At 35.4% G+C, this 14,857-nt stretch overlaps 2 protein-coding genes across 5 annotated transcripts in view; both read left to right on the top strand.

The window, feature by feature from the left end:
* Positions 1-5,359, top strand: part of LOC131543604 (collagen alpha-1(XXV) chain) — a 471,411-nt gene extending 466,052 nt beyond the window's left edge. For 2 of the 3 annotated variants that reach the window (XM_058781121.1, XM_058781120.1), the window contains 2 exons: positions 721-759; positions 2,914-5,359. In XM_058781121.1, coding sequence (XP_058637104.1) covers positions 721-759; positions 2,914-2,940 — 66 coding nt within the window. In that variant the 3' untranslated portion in view covers positions 2,941-5,359. Of the gene's footprint in view, positions 1-720; positions 760-2,488 lie in introns of all 3 variants that reach the window. The other variant, XM_058781122.1, reaches the window with a different exon arrangement.
* Positions 5,360-5,553: 194 nt separating this feature from the next.
* etnppl (ethanolamine-phosphate phospho-lyase) lies at positions 5,554-13,731 on the top strand. Of its 2 annotated transcripts, XM_058781123.1 has the most exons (13): positions 5,554-5,742; positions 6,054-6,172; positions 7,023-7,182; positions 8,038-8,112; positions 8,562-8,655; positions 10,230-10,346; positions 11,366-11,448; positions 11,826-12,051; positions 12,228-12,382; positions 12,716-12,805; positions 13,042-13,172; positions 13,251-13,321; positions 13,408-13,731. In XM_058781123.1, exons 1-13 carry the CDS (start codon positions 5,684-5,686, stop codon positions 13,513-13,515), a joined length of 1,488 nt encoding a protein of 495 aa, XP_058637106.1. In that variant the 5' UTR covers positions 5,554-5,683; the 3' UTR covers positions 13,516-13,731. The 2 variants fall into 2 exon arrangements, with proteins under 2 accessions (XP_058637106.1, XP_058637107.1); XM_058781124.1 differs by lacking the exon at positions 5,554-5,742 and having other exon boundaries at positions 6,112-6,229.
* Positions 13,732-14,857: the final 1,126 nt, after the last annotated feature.

The following is a 14,857-nucleotide window of genomic DNA, read 5'->3' as shown; positions in this document are numbered from 1 at the left end:
ACCGGGGCCATGTATTGCGAGATTTTGGGGAACAACCTCCTTCCCTCAGTTAGAGCATTGAAGATGGGTCTTCCAACATGACAATGACCGAAGCACACAGCCAGGATAACCAAGGAGTGGCTCTGTAAGAAGCATATCAAGGTTCTGGCGTGGCCTAGCCAGTCTCAGACCTAAACCCAATAGAGAATCTTTGGAGGAGCTCAAACTCCGTGTTTCTCAGCGACAGGCCAGAAACCTGACTGATCTAGAGAAGATCTGTGTGGAGGTGGGCCAAAATCCCTCCTGCAGTGTGCAAACCTGGTGAAAAACTACAGGAAAGCGTTTGACCTCTGTAATTGCAAACAAAGGCTACTGTACCAAATATTAACATTGATTTTCTCAGGTGTTCAAATACTTATTTGCAGCTGTATCATACAAATAAATAGTTAAAAATCATACATTGTGATTTCTGGATTTTTTTTTAGATTATGTCTCTCACAGTGGACATGCACCTACGATGACAATTTCAGACCCTCCATGATTTCTAAGTGGGAGAACTTGCAAAATAGCAGGGTGTTCAAATACTTATTTTCCTCACTGTATAAATATTGATATATAAATATTAAATTTATATATCAATATTTGAAAGCCTTGTTAACTTTCAAATATTGATATATAAATTTAATATTTATATACTATTAATATATTAGTAATATATAATATTTCTTTTCTCCACTATAGGGTCCAGATGGACTCCCAATGCCTGGATGTTGGCAGAAGGTAAGTTTAAGAAGATCCTCAAAAATCCTATAGATATTCTTTAAAGTGTGATTACATGTTAGGTATCAATTCCACAGCTTTGTCGACAACATGACATTTTTTATTCATATATACAGTGGTGGCCAAAATTATTAGAACACCTGACAGATCTGAAAATATTGACCTTTTTTGCCTCCAAAACATGATTTCATTTCATAATGTTCACGAAACATGCAGATGTTTGCTCTAAGCACAACAAATATTGGGTGATGCGAGTCGTACTGTTTTTATCCACTTTTAACTTTAATATTTGGTATGTCCACCTTTTGCAGAAATTACAGCAGAACATCTCTCTGGAATAGTAGTGTCAATATATTTCCTGAGAACTTCAACACTAATGTTATTCCATGCCTTCTGCAACTCAAGCCAAAGGCTTTCCTTTGAATGTACGACAGATATGTCCAGTTTATTTTCCAACTTGCCACAAATTTGCTCGATGGGGTTGAGGTTCAGATTTTGAGGGGGCCAGTCCATCAGTCCATAACAGATTCCTTCCATCACAGATTTTTCCGGCAATAGTAGAAGAATGTTTAGGGTCATTGTCCTCATGGAAAATAAATCCAGGCCCAATAAGATGACTCCCAGATGGTACTCCGTGCCTCACCAGAATGTTGTGGTATACTTTCTTAATTTTCAATAAGTCACCTGTTCCTGAGGCTGAAATGGCACCCCACACCATAATACTACCCCCTCTGTGTTTAACTGTTGGCAAGAGAAACTCATTTTTATATCTCTCCCCCTCCGCCCGTCGAACATACACCCTTCGCTTGTTGCCAAACTGTTCAAACTTGACTCATCAGTCCATAACACTTTATGCTAAACTTCCTTTGTTCATTTCTTGTGTTCTTTTGCAAATTGTAGGCGTTTCACTCTATTTTTCTCTTTCAGTGATGGTTTCTTTGCTGCTATTCTGCCAACAAGCCCTTCTTCTCTGTTTTCAATGCACAGTTCTTGAAAACACTGTTGCACCATTAGTCATTGTGGTGTTGATCTTGTCATGCAGTTCTCATGAGGTCTTTCTTTGGTCCTTAAGACTGAGAATTTTTAGATGCTTCACTTGGCTGTGTGAAAATGTCTTTTTCCTACCTCTCCCCTTCCAGTTCTGGTGTGAACTGGCATCATGATTTAAAGAGTACTTTTAGACTGCATCTCACGATTATAGCCACTGATTATAATAGTTCTCAAATATAATAAATTACTTGCACTTCGAACGCAGTCGTGGCAGACCGTTCTGGGAGGCAATTATGCAGGAACATAGGTACTGACAGTGAAATAGATCTAGCTTGTTTTTGGAAGGAAAATGAGCTAAATCTCTTTATAATGGCTCTACTCTATGGTTTATAGAGCATAATGATGACCTTGTAGTTATTTTATTTGTTTTATGGGTATTATAATTGCCAATTCATCAAAAACAACTGAAACCTTTTAAATATGCCAAGTGTTCTATTAATTTGGGCCACCACTGTAAGCAATTGAGTGGTAGCTCACATCCTTTGGCCTTTGAAACTCTTTCCCTTTTTATATTAAAACGTACGTGTCTTTGTGTTTTCTTTGCAGTGATCGGTCTAACACAAAACGCATGGAGTTTGTAAATAAGGCTTCACTTTTTTGTATATATTTTATTTTTATTTTTTTAATTCCGGGAAGAGAACGTCATGAAGCTTTCACGTAGCTGTTCTTGTCATTTCAGTGTGCTCATGGCAACGTGTGTTACATTCACATCAGCACTGTGGAATTTAAAGTCTTGACCTGTAAGAGACTATTCACAAGGGCGTGTTTACCCTGATTTGCATGACCCAGAATGAGAGTGGATACCAAAACAGACTAACAGGATTAACTGAAAAGAAGAAAGAGGAGGCAACGGAGGGATCGGCTTTGAGTCTTGAACAAGATCTTTGTGTGTTTAGTGTGTTAACACCAATCCATACTATCAGCTTAAAAGACTAAAGACTCCATCCACACACCCCGAAACAAGCATGTACATATCACTTTGTAGTGTGGTCAAAGTATATGGCTTCTGTAAATCACTAACTACCTGTCAGTCTTTGTTGATTCAAAAAAATATGTGTTACTCTAAAGGGGGTTAATTTTTCTCTTTTTTTTCACTTTTTGAAGGGTGTCACGCCTTGGCTGGTGGCTTGAGAAAGTAAGAATTGTGATTGATTGCTGGATTTCTTTATTGCAGAGGTCAGTGTGGCAACTGGCCCTCATGTGCCTCGGTGTTGCTGTTTTTTAACTCTCACCTTGTAGTGAGAGTGACAACTTAAATACTCAAATTATGGAAATAGCAGGACACAAGATGCACCATCTGGTTACTCTCAAGAGTAAGCAGGCAACTGAAACTCAGAAATCTTTATTATTGGATGGTGTACGTGATGCATGGAAAGTTTCTACATTCATCACTCCATCTGCAAACCTTTTTTTGTTCACTCTTCAGTGGGGCTCTTTTTGTAGCAGTGAGCTACACAGTCTGATCAACTGAAAACAGTAGGATGCCATCTCTTTCATTATGACTTTTTGCTTATTTTTATTTTTTTTATTTGCTCATTTTGTGTATTATAGCCTTTGTGCCTAAAGTCATTTGTTATTCATTCCTTTGTTGGAAATAGTTACTACTTCTCTATGCTATGAGTTGTAAATATGACATTTTAGTGCATTCTTTTGCAGCTATATTAAGGTTAAAAATGCTGTTTATGTATTGTTGGAGCTGAAAGTTTTACATTCTTAAAGACTTTCGTTGGGTGTCAAAGGAAAATTTGACAAATGGGACATACTGTGGTTTTGTGGTATTGTTATTCTGAGTAACCATAACAACAGCATTCTAAAGCAATCAGTATTAATAAGCATCAAATACATTGTTGATGTACAGTACAAGATGCAAACATACAGCAGTCATCGAGAGCCTTAATCCTAAATCAGCAGTGTTTATCATCAGCCAGCACTGCTACATTCCAGAGTGCAAAATTGCATAATTTTGTTAATTTATTTTTTACAGATTTAAAACCATTTTGACCATTATACTTTGAACTTTCTTAACGGGCTTCAGACACAGTAGATACATTAAAACATATACAGTATGATCACAGCATTGCTGGTGTTATAATGTGTTTTCTGGCTGGAGGTGGCAGGATTATGGTCCTGATTTTCTCAACCTCTAATGGGCATTTAAGATCATAAGAACAATGCAGACATAGTTATACTGAAAGTAGTTTTGTATGTACTGAATTCAATAGTTATTCATAAGGAAGGGTAAGTGATTTTTTTCTTAGTGGTTTCTTTTCTTTTTACCCCAACTTTATATATAGCAACATGTTTTATTCTTAAAATAGCAAGTTGGTTTATTAACGAGCATTCCTCATAATATGAAAGTGGAAAGACCTTTCTCCATAAGGTTGTAAGTCATGCTCAGACATATGATTATGTGATGATTATAGTAGGTTTTTTATTTTTTATTTTTTTTAAAACATAAGTTTCCCAACTGTATTGAAACTGTATCTTGTATTTTAAAAAATTTATTTAAAAAAAAAACAGTTCATTAAATATATCACTAAACATCAATTCAAATGACACGAATTTAGTGAAATATTGACTGGAAATTTGAAGGAGTCCTTTCTCTACATCTCTTTTTTTCATTAAATGTAGATTAATATGTGTATAGAGGAATATGGGTGTGCAGTTTTTTTTGTTTTTTTTATTTATTTGTTTAAAGTGCGATTTCTATTTCTTTTTATGTATTGATGTAATGTGCACCGATTACACAAATTAATATTAATATCTGTTACCATTTTGTAATTTGTAAGAATTACATTTATGTTGGCACTGGGGATACACTTGTTTTAACCGTACAGAATAACGTTACAAACAAGACTGAAAACAGTAATGGCTAAGCTGGATTTTTTTAATATTTGTTTTTAAACTGATAAGTGTCACTGTTAATGTGCATGCATACCAGTCACATAATTTCCTTTCCTTCCTTTTTAAGCCATTTGTAGGCGTTTTCATAAATATTTAATATGTGTCCATTTAGGCTATTATTACTAGTACTACGACAATGTCACAAAACCTTTCTTTACAAGAGTGTTTGTATAGAAGGCAGGGAGGGAGATACATTTGTCTTTCAGCTTTTTAAAATTTGTTTATTTTTAGTGCAGTTTTGAATGAAACATTTCCTTGTTTTGTTTTCATTTTCTTAGCCAAAATGTGTTTATTGCAAGAAAAAAAAAAAAAAGATTTTTTCTTAATCCTTGTAATTTATGTCAATCTACAATTTTGGTGTCTATAAATGTGTTTAAACAGTGTTTCAACTGTTTATTTGATTTACCTTGTACATAATTTGGTAGCCCACAATTATCAAATTATTACTAATGTCATTTTAGCCAAAATTTTTGTTACTCAATTCTTCACTTTCTTCATTTCTTTCATTTTCGTTTAATTGTTGTTGTTTTGCCATGTTAACGACTAGGAATTTCAATTTGTTCATTGTTGTAATGGCTCTAGACACTTCGTTTTAAACCCATGCTGTATGATATTCTGTTGGAGCCAAATAAATTCTGTTTCTCCATGTGTCTTTATTAATCTACATTCACGGTGCAGCGAACAGTCCACTTTTGCAATAGTAACTGAAATGACATTGACGTTATCTTCAGGGTCTGTCCCACCCACAACAGCCACCTCCTCCCTTCGGCCCCTTCTCTCTCTCTCTCTCTCTCTCTCTCTCTCTCTCTCTCTCTCACACACACACACACACACGTGCACATACATTAATTGAATGGATAGCTCGCTCGCTCTCTCTCTCTCTCTCTCTCTCTCTTGCGCACACATCTTCTCTTCTCTTTCTATCTCCAGTAACAGTCACAAGCGTTTGTGAGCACCTACAGGCACAGAAATGGCAACGGAAAATTTAGATAAGCAGAAAACTATCGATCTCCGAAAGAAACATGTTGGGTAAGGAGACATTACAGTTATTACGTACGGACTAATGTCTACTGTTAAGTGGCGATTTTGATGTTAAAAACATCAGAACACCATATTCACTGACTTAATAACAGGATATTTGAGATGAGTAGTCTGTATTGCAGCTAACGGAACTTGGTTACTTAGGCTAATTGAATGTTGGCTAGAGAAAGTTCACACTGGTACCTGTCATGATGAAAAAAGGATCTGAAAAGTTTCTTTATTCTTAGTTTTTCGTTTAGATTTATGGATTTTTTTTTTTAATTATGTTTTCTTCTCTTTGCATTTCCCTCCATATATAGTCCGTCCTGCAAAGTGTTCTTCAGTCATGACCCTATCAAGATTGCGAAGGCAAGAGGACAGTACATGTACAACGAAAAAGATGAGAAATACCTGGATTGTATAAATAACGTTGCACATGGTATGCCATTTTAAGGGGAAATTGCAGTTGTCAAAAATAAAAAAATACATAAAAAAGGTATATAAGATCTGTGAGCGAAATCACTCATGTAAAACGCAATGTACACCAGTTTTGGGATGTAGGCTATCTCAATTAACTGTTGATGATATCTATTGATGTCATAGACCTTTTGAATTGCATTTGTCATATTTTTAAGCACGCTATTGTGTATTATTATAAAATTTGAAACAGAACCACCACAAAATCTATTGCATAACCGGTTACGGGAAAACGCAAAAACTACTGAATAACAAAAACACAGACTATTCATGAAGTACTGTTGACAAACTTGTCCCACAGTAATTACTAGAATTCCTCTACTTAGTAAAGTAGCCCTACCTCAAAAAGACAATTTTACACATTCCACTGCATGTTCAGCATTTGTTTTTACAGAGAATGTTGAACATTCTATCATCTGGCAATCAACAGCAAGTCACAGATGTTAATGTTAGAACAATATATATTCATCATGACCTGCAAAATATTTACTTTGTATTTTAAATGCCTGAGTGAAATTGTAAGTGAAATTGTGAGTAAAGAGTACAATGTTTTCCTTGTAAAATGTAAATGAGTAAAAGTTCAAGTATTCTGTTACAATAATTTGAGCAAGGTTTCCCAATAAAATACTTAAGTAGCCTAAATTAAGTACATTAATTCACACTTTTTTTGTTGCCATTGCTGCTTTAATGGGATTAAAGATTCCCATGATACATTAATTCCGAATAAGGACTCTGAAGATAAAGGAAAAATATTTTTCTTAATTATTCATTTAACCTTTTTTTTTTTTTTTTTTTTCTGTGTTGTCTTCCAGTGGGTCATTGCCATCCAGATGTGGTTGAAGCAGGAGCAAAGCAAATGGAGCTTCTCAACACCAACTCTCGCTTCCTACATGACAATCTGGTCCTATATGCTCAACGTCTCCAAGCCACTCTTCCTGAAAAGCTCTCTGTGTGCTACTTTGTCAACTCAGGGTAGGCGTCAGGGTCAACTCATTCTCAGGCAGTCCATACAGACCATATACCACCTGTTTGACCTAAAAGAATGCTCAATCACCCCATTGAGCAGATAGGTAGTTACTGCATTTTTGTAAACAGAAGAGCCACATATTTTGTGTACTTCTCTGGTCATGTAGACTAGCATGCAGCCCAGATGTTGTAATTACTGATTGTTGGCTGGACAGCTTAATGCTTATTGCTGGCTAGGTACCCTAGTAAAAAAAAGTAATATATTTAAAATACATTTATTTCACACCAAGTATAGTTCAAATCTATTAATGTATTTACTGACAGATAACTCGAGACTTAATATAAAAATATATACTGATATAAAAATGATAATTAAACTTTATTTGACGTACTTGTGCACAATGCACATTTCTTAATTTTAAGTCTAAAATGTGTTTTAATGTCATTTTTGTTGAGGATTGCATGATCTTTGAATAATATTGGTCTTTAAATTCAAAATATTTAAAGTGTACCTGAAGTTGCAATAGTTCCACTTTAGCACAATCAAATATACTAAGTTTATCTTTAATTGGACTTCAGCACTACTTCCACACAATTGAAGTGCATTAAGTTCAAGATTTGTTTAGCAGACTTTAAGTATACCAGTTTATTATACCAAAAGTACAATTGCAGGGTAAGTACATAAATATGAAAATGTATTTGTAACATGAAATAAATGTATTTAAAATACATTTAAGTATATTTATTTTCACTAGGGTAGCACTATTTGTTTTCATTGTTGAAGGCAGCCACTTGATAACCAAGTCAGTATGGCACATGGTGATTCAAACCCAGGATCGACTATTCTGTTTTGACATCTAGGTCTGAGGCAAATGATCTGGCCCTGAGATTGGCCTGGCAGTACACTGGCCACAAAGACATCATCACACTAGAGAAGTAAGTCAACAGCACACTGTCTGTGCCTCTTCTTTCTCTGCACTGGGATCTAAACAGTAACCAATTTCTTAGAAGCGTGAAGCTCACAGCTTAAATATTAACAATCTTACGTCTTGTATCTAGACATACTGTGGAGAAAACTCACCTTGTTTTGCTTATGGATATGCATAGTCAGCATCTGCCTTGGTATGCAAAATCTTGCTGTGCAAAAGAATGCATCACCTGGTCTTTGGGTTTCATTTAAATGAACGTCATATTCCTTCAAAAATATTGCATGTGATCTATTGCTGCTGTTTTTGTTTTTTTGCTTTTTTTCCCCCTGCGCCACAGTTTACACTGATAAGCGAAAGAATCATTAGAAGATTAGATAACTTAAGCCCTCTCAAACATAGTGGAACTTTGTTCTGTTGATTCTTGCAAATTTTTCAATCAGTGTGCTTCCCCTGCAGTGCCTACCATGGTCATGTGTCATCACTCATTGATATCAGTCCATATAAGTTTCATCAGATGGCTGGTGCAGAGCCAAGCCAACATGTGCACGTGGTGAGTGTTGCAACATGAGACGTTTGACATATTGGATTTGGCATAAGGTCACATGCACAAAGTGTTCAGACACTATTCTTGAAGTCAAAAACTGTTCAGAGGTGGCCAAGTAATATTGTGCAGCCCAGCTTCTAATGTCTCTTTCTGTTTTTCAGTATTTATTTGATCAAAAATACAGCAAAACAGTAATATTGTGAAATATTATTACAATGTAAAGACAGCTGTTTTCTTCGTGAAATGTAATTTATTGCTGTGATAGCAATTTTCAGCAGTCATTAGTCCAGTGTCACATGATCTTTCAGAAACTTTAGAAATAAATACAATATGCTCATTTGATGGTCAAGTAACTTCTGTGCTGCTATCATAGATATGCAATGACTTGAATACGCTTCTTCCATGGGCATGTATTTCATTTCTGAATTAAAATTAGTTTTGATAATTTGTCTTTATATCACAATGAAGAAAAATACAATTCTTAAAAAAAAAAACTTTGACCTTTTAATGACATGGCAAGTAAAGGAGTAATTCACCTCAAAAATTTAAATTCTGTCATTATTTACTCACCCTCATATCATTCCAAACCTGTATGAGTTTTTTTCTTATATTGAACATAAAAAATATATATATTTTGAAGAATGCTGGTAATCAAAAGTTGATGGTCACCATTGACTTCCATAGTATTTATTTTCCTACTATGGGAATCAATAGGGACCAACAACTGTTTAGTTCTTCAAAATTCTTAAAAATATTTTCTTTTGTGTTCAACATAAGAAAGAAACTTATACAGGTTTGGAATGATATGAGGGCGAGTAAATGATGACATAATTTTCATTAAACTATTCCTTTAATTTGAGGTTGTATAGTTTCATGATATTTGTTAAAACAAATTACTTTGAAAAAATGTTTTTATAACTTGAATGCATGTTAACCATTAGTTTGGAATCCTTAGACTGAAACCTGGATGTATGGATGAATGTGTTGGGGTGTGTGTGTGTGTGTGTGTGTGTGTGTGTAAACTAGCCTCTCAGTCATCACCCCATTCTACTCTGACTGTGGTGATCAGTCAGTATTGTGTTACGAGTTAGTGAGCCACATCAGCATACGTAACCACTTAGCATGTATTTTTTATGAAAAGTGTCTTTAAAGACACTTGGTCTTTCTTTTCTCTAATGTTGACATTATGCTACATGCTTAAAGTGGAATAGAGTACAATCCAGGGGCCTTGTGACTTGAATGTAATCCTTGCTACGGCACTGAAATACCGTTCCACAAATAGTGATAAGACTACCCATAACAGTTTTTTGTTAACAGGCAGCATTTATATTTATAAACTATATACCTATTCATAAATTGTTCATTTACAATTATTTTTAAATTATAGCATTAATTGATAACACTTTATAATAACTGCACACTATGAATCATTATAGTTAAGAATTAGTAAATAGTCACTTCATCCTTTATAAAGCATTGTTTCAACATTTCTTTGTATTTAAATTTGCCAACATAGTGAAAATATTTATTTCTGCACTGTAAATTTTGATGAACTATTCATAAATGTGATAATTCCTTAGGCTCTCAGTCCAGACATTTATAGAGGCAAATACTGTGAGGACCACCCTGACCCTGCCACTGCCTATGCTGAAAATGTCAAAGATATAATCGAGCAGGCCCATAAAAAGGGACGTAAGGTAAGTGAAGTTATTTAACATCCACAGTAATCAGCATTCTTCACTGACTGTACTTTTAAACTTTGGTCCATTATTTAAAGCCTTTCTTCTTAAAATTACAATTCATAATTTGCAGTGATAATATGACATAATTGACATCATTCAGTCTTAAGGCAAGACACCAGACATCACTGTAGTTCCCCAGCTGATTGATTACATTAACAACTGCAAACTTTTTTTTTTGTATTACAAGTTTTCTGAAATGTTTAAATACAGAAATAAGGCAGTATATAATTAAGTGCACTAAATCTGAACACTGGATAAAGCCAGGTTCAAAATTTTTGTTTCACTTTGTTTTTTACACAGGGAATACTGGATCTTTTTTTTTTTTTTTTTATCAATCCATACATCTGATCAGAAAAATACTGTCAATTGTTTAATGTTTGTAGGAATGCTTTCATAAATGTTTTCAATCATGTTGTTATAAAAAGTCAAACAACCCACAATCTCAAAAGTGACCAGTGCATGTAGTGTCTTGCCTTAAATTCATTGACAGGATCTTTCAGTTCTCTGGTTTCTTGTGTGATCTTTTAAATTCTCCATCAATTCATTTAAACTGTATCCTTTCCTTTTCCCTCCCCGCATTTCCTCTGCTCTCCACCTGTTGCTTTTTCTCTTCTCTCCAGGTTGAGCTAAGACGGGAATTACTCTTGCCTCCTCAAGGCCCAAAGGAGCCCCTTAACCCTCTGTTGCAGGAAAAATAATTGGTCTTTACACATGAGAATTAACATGAATCTGTGAGGATTGATGAATAAACTGCCCAAACACCATGGCTGCTGTGTCAAAATGATATGATGTATTCATATTTCGTTTTCCTCTTGAGGTTCTCTGTGAACTTTCTGTTTGCTTTCTTCAGCTCTTGTTTTCTGCTCATGGCAGTGGTGTCATAATCATCTAAAGCATCTTTTTAAAAGGATGCTTCATCCTTGCATGTATAACCACTAGGCTACAAGGAACTCATGGGATCTTTTTTTGTGTAGATTGCCGCTTTTATCGCTGAGTCACTGCAGAGTTGCGGAGGGCAGGTCATTCCTCCAGTGGGCTACTTCCAGAAAGTGGCACAGTATGTACTACTAAGTGCTTGGTTAAAGCATTGTAGTTACATGATTGCTTCTCCTCTCCTTCATTCAATTTTTTAAAACTTTCTTAAAGTTTCTGCCACCTAAATCTAATTTTATTACCTAAATCTAATTTTAATTTGACAGATGCAACAAACAAAAAAATATTTAAATGCACCAAAAATATTAGTCTTAAATCGCTTGCCTAATATGAATATATTATTTTATCTATAATTGTATGCCCATTTATAAACACCTTGGATCCAAGTGTGCATTTGTCAAACTATTGAAATGTCTTAAAATGCATGTATCATGTGAAATAATTTTCTGAAATAAGCATACATTCAAATTTGTGTATACCACAACTTTGGCTGTACCACAGGCATGTGAGAAATGCTGGAGGCATTTTCATTGCTGATGAGGTCCAGGTGGGCTTTGGCAGGGTGGGCACCCACTTCTGGGGCTTCCAGCTACAGGGAGACGATTTTGTACCAGATATTGTTACAATGGGAAAACCTATTGGAAATGGCCATCCAATGTCATGTGTGATCACCACCAGAGAGGTTGCCGAAAGCTTCATGTCATGTGGAATGGAGTACTTCAACACAGTGAGGAGAAAAAATAAAAATAAAACATATTGTGTTAAATACAGATTAAGACTGAAACAACAACACCCTATTTAAAAAAGAAAACTATCTGCATTTTTAACAGAGGTGTGAGCAACAGATGCGGACCCTAGATTAGAAATTTTTACGATGCTGAAGAATGTCTTTGTGTCCTCTAGTTTGGCGGTAACCCAGTATCATGTGCTATTGGACTGGCAGTGCTGGATGTAATTGAGAAGGAAAATCTCCAAGGCAATGCCCTGCACGTCGGAGGTTACCTGACTCAGCTTTTGGATGATCTGAAGAAAAGACACCCTTTAGTGGGTGACGTGAGGTTGGTTACCCGGTCTTAACTTCTAAAATAATAAAATCAGTTGGATGATTATACAAGGTTAGATCCTAAAAGCTATTGTTTCTTTGTGCATACACCAACAAAATTTGCAGTGTGAATTGAGGCCATGTGAGTGATAATGTGCCACGGTGGAACCTTGAACCTGTGTTTGCATAAGTTGAAGTTACCTGGCCTCTTTATGTTGCAAGTTGTGTAAATAATTTCCCTGGGGTTGTTTGCAACAATAATATGTGTGTAATAGTGCTGATGAAAGTATGCCTAGAATGCACATTGCCAGGAGGTTCATAGCTGAAGGTCATATTTTTTTTTTTCTAGGGGCCGTGGCCTGTTTATTGGGTTGGACCTGGTAAGAAACCGGGATAAGAGGACACCTGCCACAGCTGAAGCTCAGGATGTTATTTACAGGTCAGAGCAAGTCATGCTATAAAAGAGGAATTTCTGAAAGTTTTTTTTTTTTTTTTTAGCAAAGGTTAACAGGTTTATTAGCATACCATACAACATATTTAGTCACTTTCATCTTTGCAAACGGTTTGTTACATATTTTTTCCTTATAGCCACAAAATAAAGCACATTAAAAAAAGAACTATATAATATAAAGACCTGCACGGAGAGGGGTAAAATATTATATATATATTTTTAAGACTAAAAGAGCAGCGGATACTGCTCAGTGCTGATGGCCCACACCGCAACATTCTGAAGTTCAAGCCTCCCATGTGCTTCTCCAGAGAGGATGCTGAACTCGTCGTGGAGAAGATTGACCAAATTCTGACAGGTACTTCTGGTAACTCGAAACTTAGTTTAATGCGTTCACACACCTCATGGAAATTTGTGATTTCTTCTTTTTTCTTAGACTTAGAAAATACTTTGGGCCTCCAAATGTCTGAAGCAGTAATCTCAGAGAATGGACACACTAAGAGAAAGGTAATCTTGCAGGTTATGTAAAAGCTACAAGAATCAAAGGAAATCAAACAACTAAGATATTTTGTTCTTTACATTTTGGTCCCAAGGAACCCAGTGATGAAAATGGCCTCATTCATCCTTCAAATGGCAGCAGCCACAATCACACTGGCACACTACCTCATGACAAAAAAAACAAGAAGAGACTAAAAACCTAATGAAACATCAGGGGACAGACTAACTGTTTTTAACAACAAACTATTTAATTATATCCGTTATCTTTTTCCATGTTTTAATGGATCTAAAACTACACTGTATAAGGGTTGTTTTGCCATATACTGTATTTTAGTGGTGCCAGTCAGAACTGTAACAGTGTTTTTGGTTTATGAGTTTTGAAAAAATACCTCTCATTAAAATAAAACTATCCAATATGATCATTAAGAACAGTTTTAACTTTCACACATGCTTTTTAGAGACCTATAAAGCACTAAAAAAGAAAAAAACACAAGAAGACCTCAGAAAAACAAATCGCCATGTTTACATGGCATTATCTGTGTTGTGGCCATTGAATTGAGAGACATATTTTTAGTGCTGGGCGGTTTTGAGGTAATGGTTTGCATGCATCTACGCCAAATTAGGCACTTTAAGTGCACCTTCAACACTGCTTGTTTTGCAACAGCCTGCTCAACTGTATGCATACCTGAGCAAATGCTCACTCAGCAGGTTCTGCTGATGTCTTCCACAGTAAAACAGCTGGAGAATTATTCCTGTCTGATGGTAATGGAAAACACTCTCTAGATAAAATAAAAGGCAACACGTTAGGGGAGGGGGGAAAGAAAATCGTGTAGAATGAAAGATCTTTTCTTACAATTTTTAAAATGGCATTTAGAAAAATAATCATCAGTTTATATTATTAAACTAAAAAACAAAGACCCAGTACAGTTCTGTTTTTATTCAGACTTTTATTCTGCTGCAGTGATAACATTTTTTAGGCCAATCCAGAGGTTAGTATCACGCTTGTTCCCGCTACAAAACCCAATAGGATGTTTCTATTGGCTTTTGGATTATTGCAGAATATAATCTCTGTGACCAACAAACTTTGATGATTCTTACACATTTTGTTAATCATATTAATCCAGTGAGCACAATGTAAATTTTAGGGTAGTCGCAAATAAACAATAAAGAAATAAAGAAGCCACAGTACGTTGAAAAGAATCGGAGGTCAAAAAAAAAAAGGTTTGCTAGAAGTTTTGATAGACCTGGTATTGCATGACTTCTAGTTGAGGGTTCCAAGTCTCTTTTATTTCCCTAAGCACAATAAAAATAACATGGCTTGGCAAACGATATGTTTGGATAATGTGTTCTTCTGGCATTCAAAATAAATTAATACGCGTGGAAAAAATCCTCTCCTTTCTACCACCTGCTCTGTGCCTCCTCCTAGCAACAATAATTGCAGCCATTTCAAGCGCAAAATAGTTTAATGCATGCTTTTTTGGGGGTTAAATAATGGCGAAAATGCCAGTAATTTGATGAGCGCAAACGTTAGTAAAATGTGCTGCG

Source organism: Onychostoma macrolepis, chromosome 07 (genome assembly GCF_012432095.1).
Source record: "Onychostoma macrolepis isolate SWU-2019 chromosome 07, ASM1243209v1, whole genome shotgun sequence".
NCBI lineage: Eukaryota > Metazoa > Chordata > Actinopteri > Cypriniformes > Cyprinidae > Onychostoma > Onychostoma macrolepis.
The sequence above is the reverse complement of the archived record's forward strand: the minus strand, read 5'-3'. Positions and strand labels throughout refer to the sequence as shown.

Bases quoted from the DNA above. Each gene is read 5' to 3' on its own strand.
- etnppl (XM_058781123.1), top strand. From the start codon at position 5,684: ATGGCAACGGAAAATTTAGATAAGCAGAAAACTATCGATCTCCGAAAG. The intron at 10,347-11,365 runs GTAAGTGAAGTT...TTTTTTGTGTAG, and splicing joins CCCATAAAAAGGGACGTAAG to ATTGCCGCTTTTATCGCTGA. The intron at 12,383-12,715 runs GTTGGTTACCCG...TTTTTTTTCTAG, and splicing joins CCTTTAGTGGGTGACGTGAG to GGGCCGTGGCCTGTTTATTG.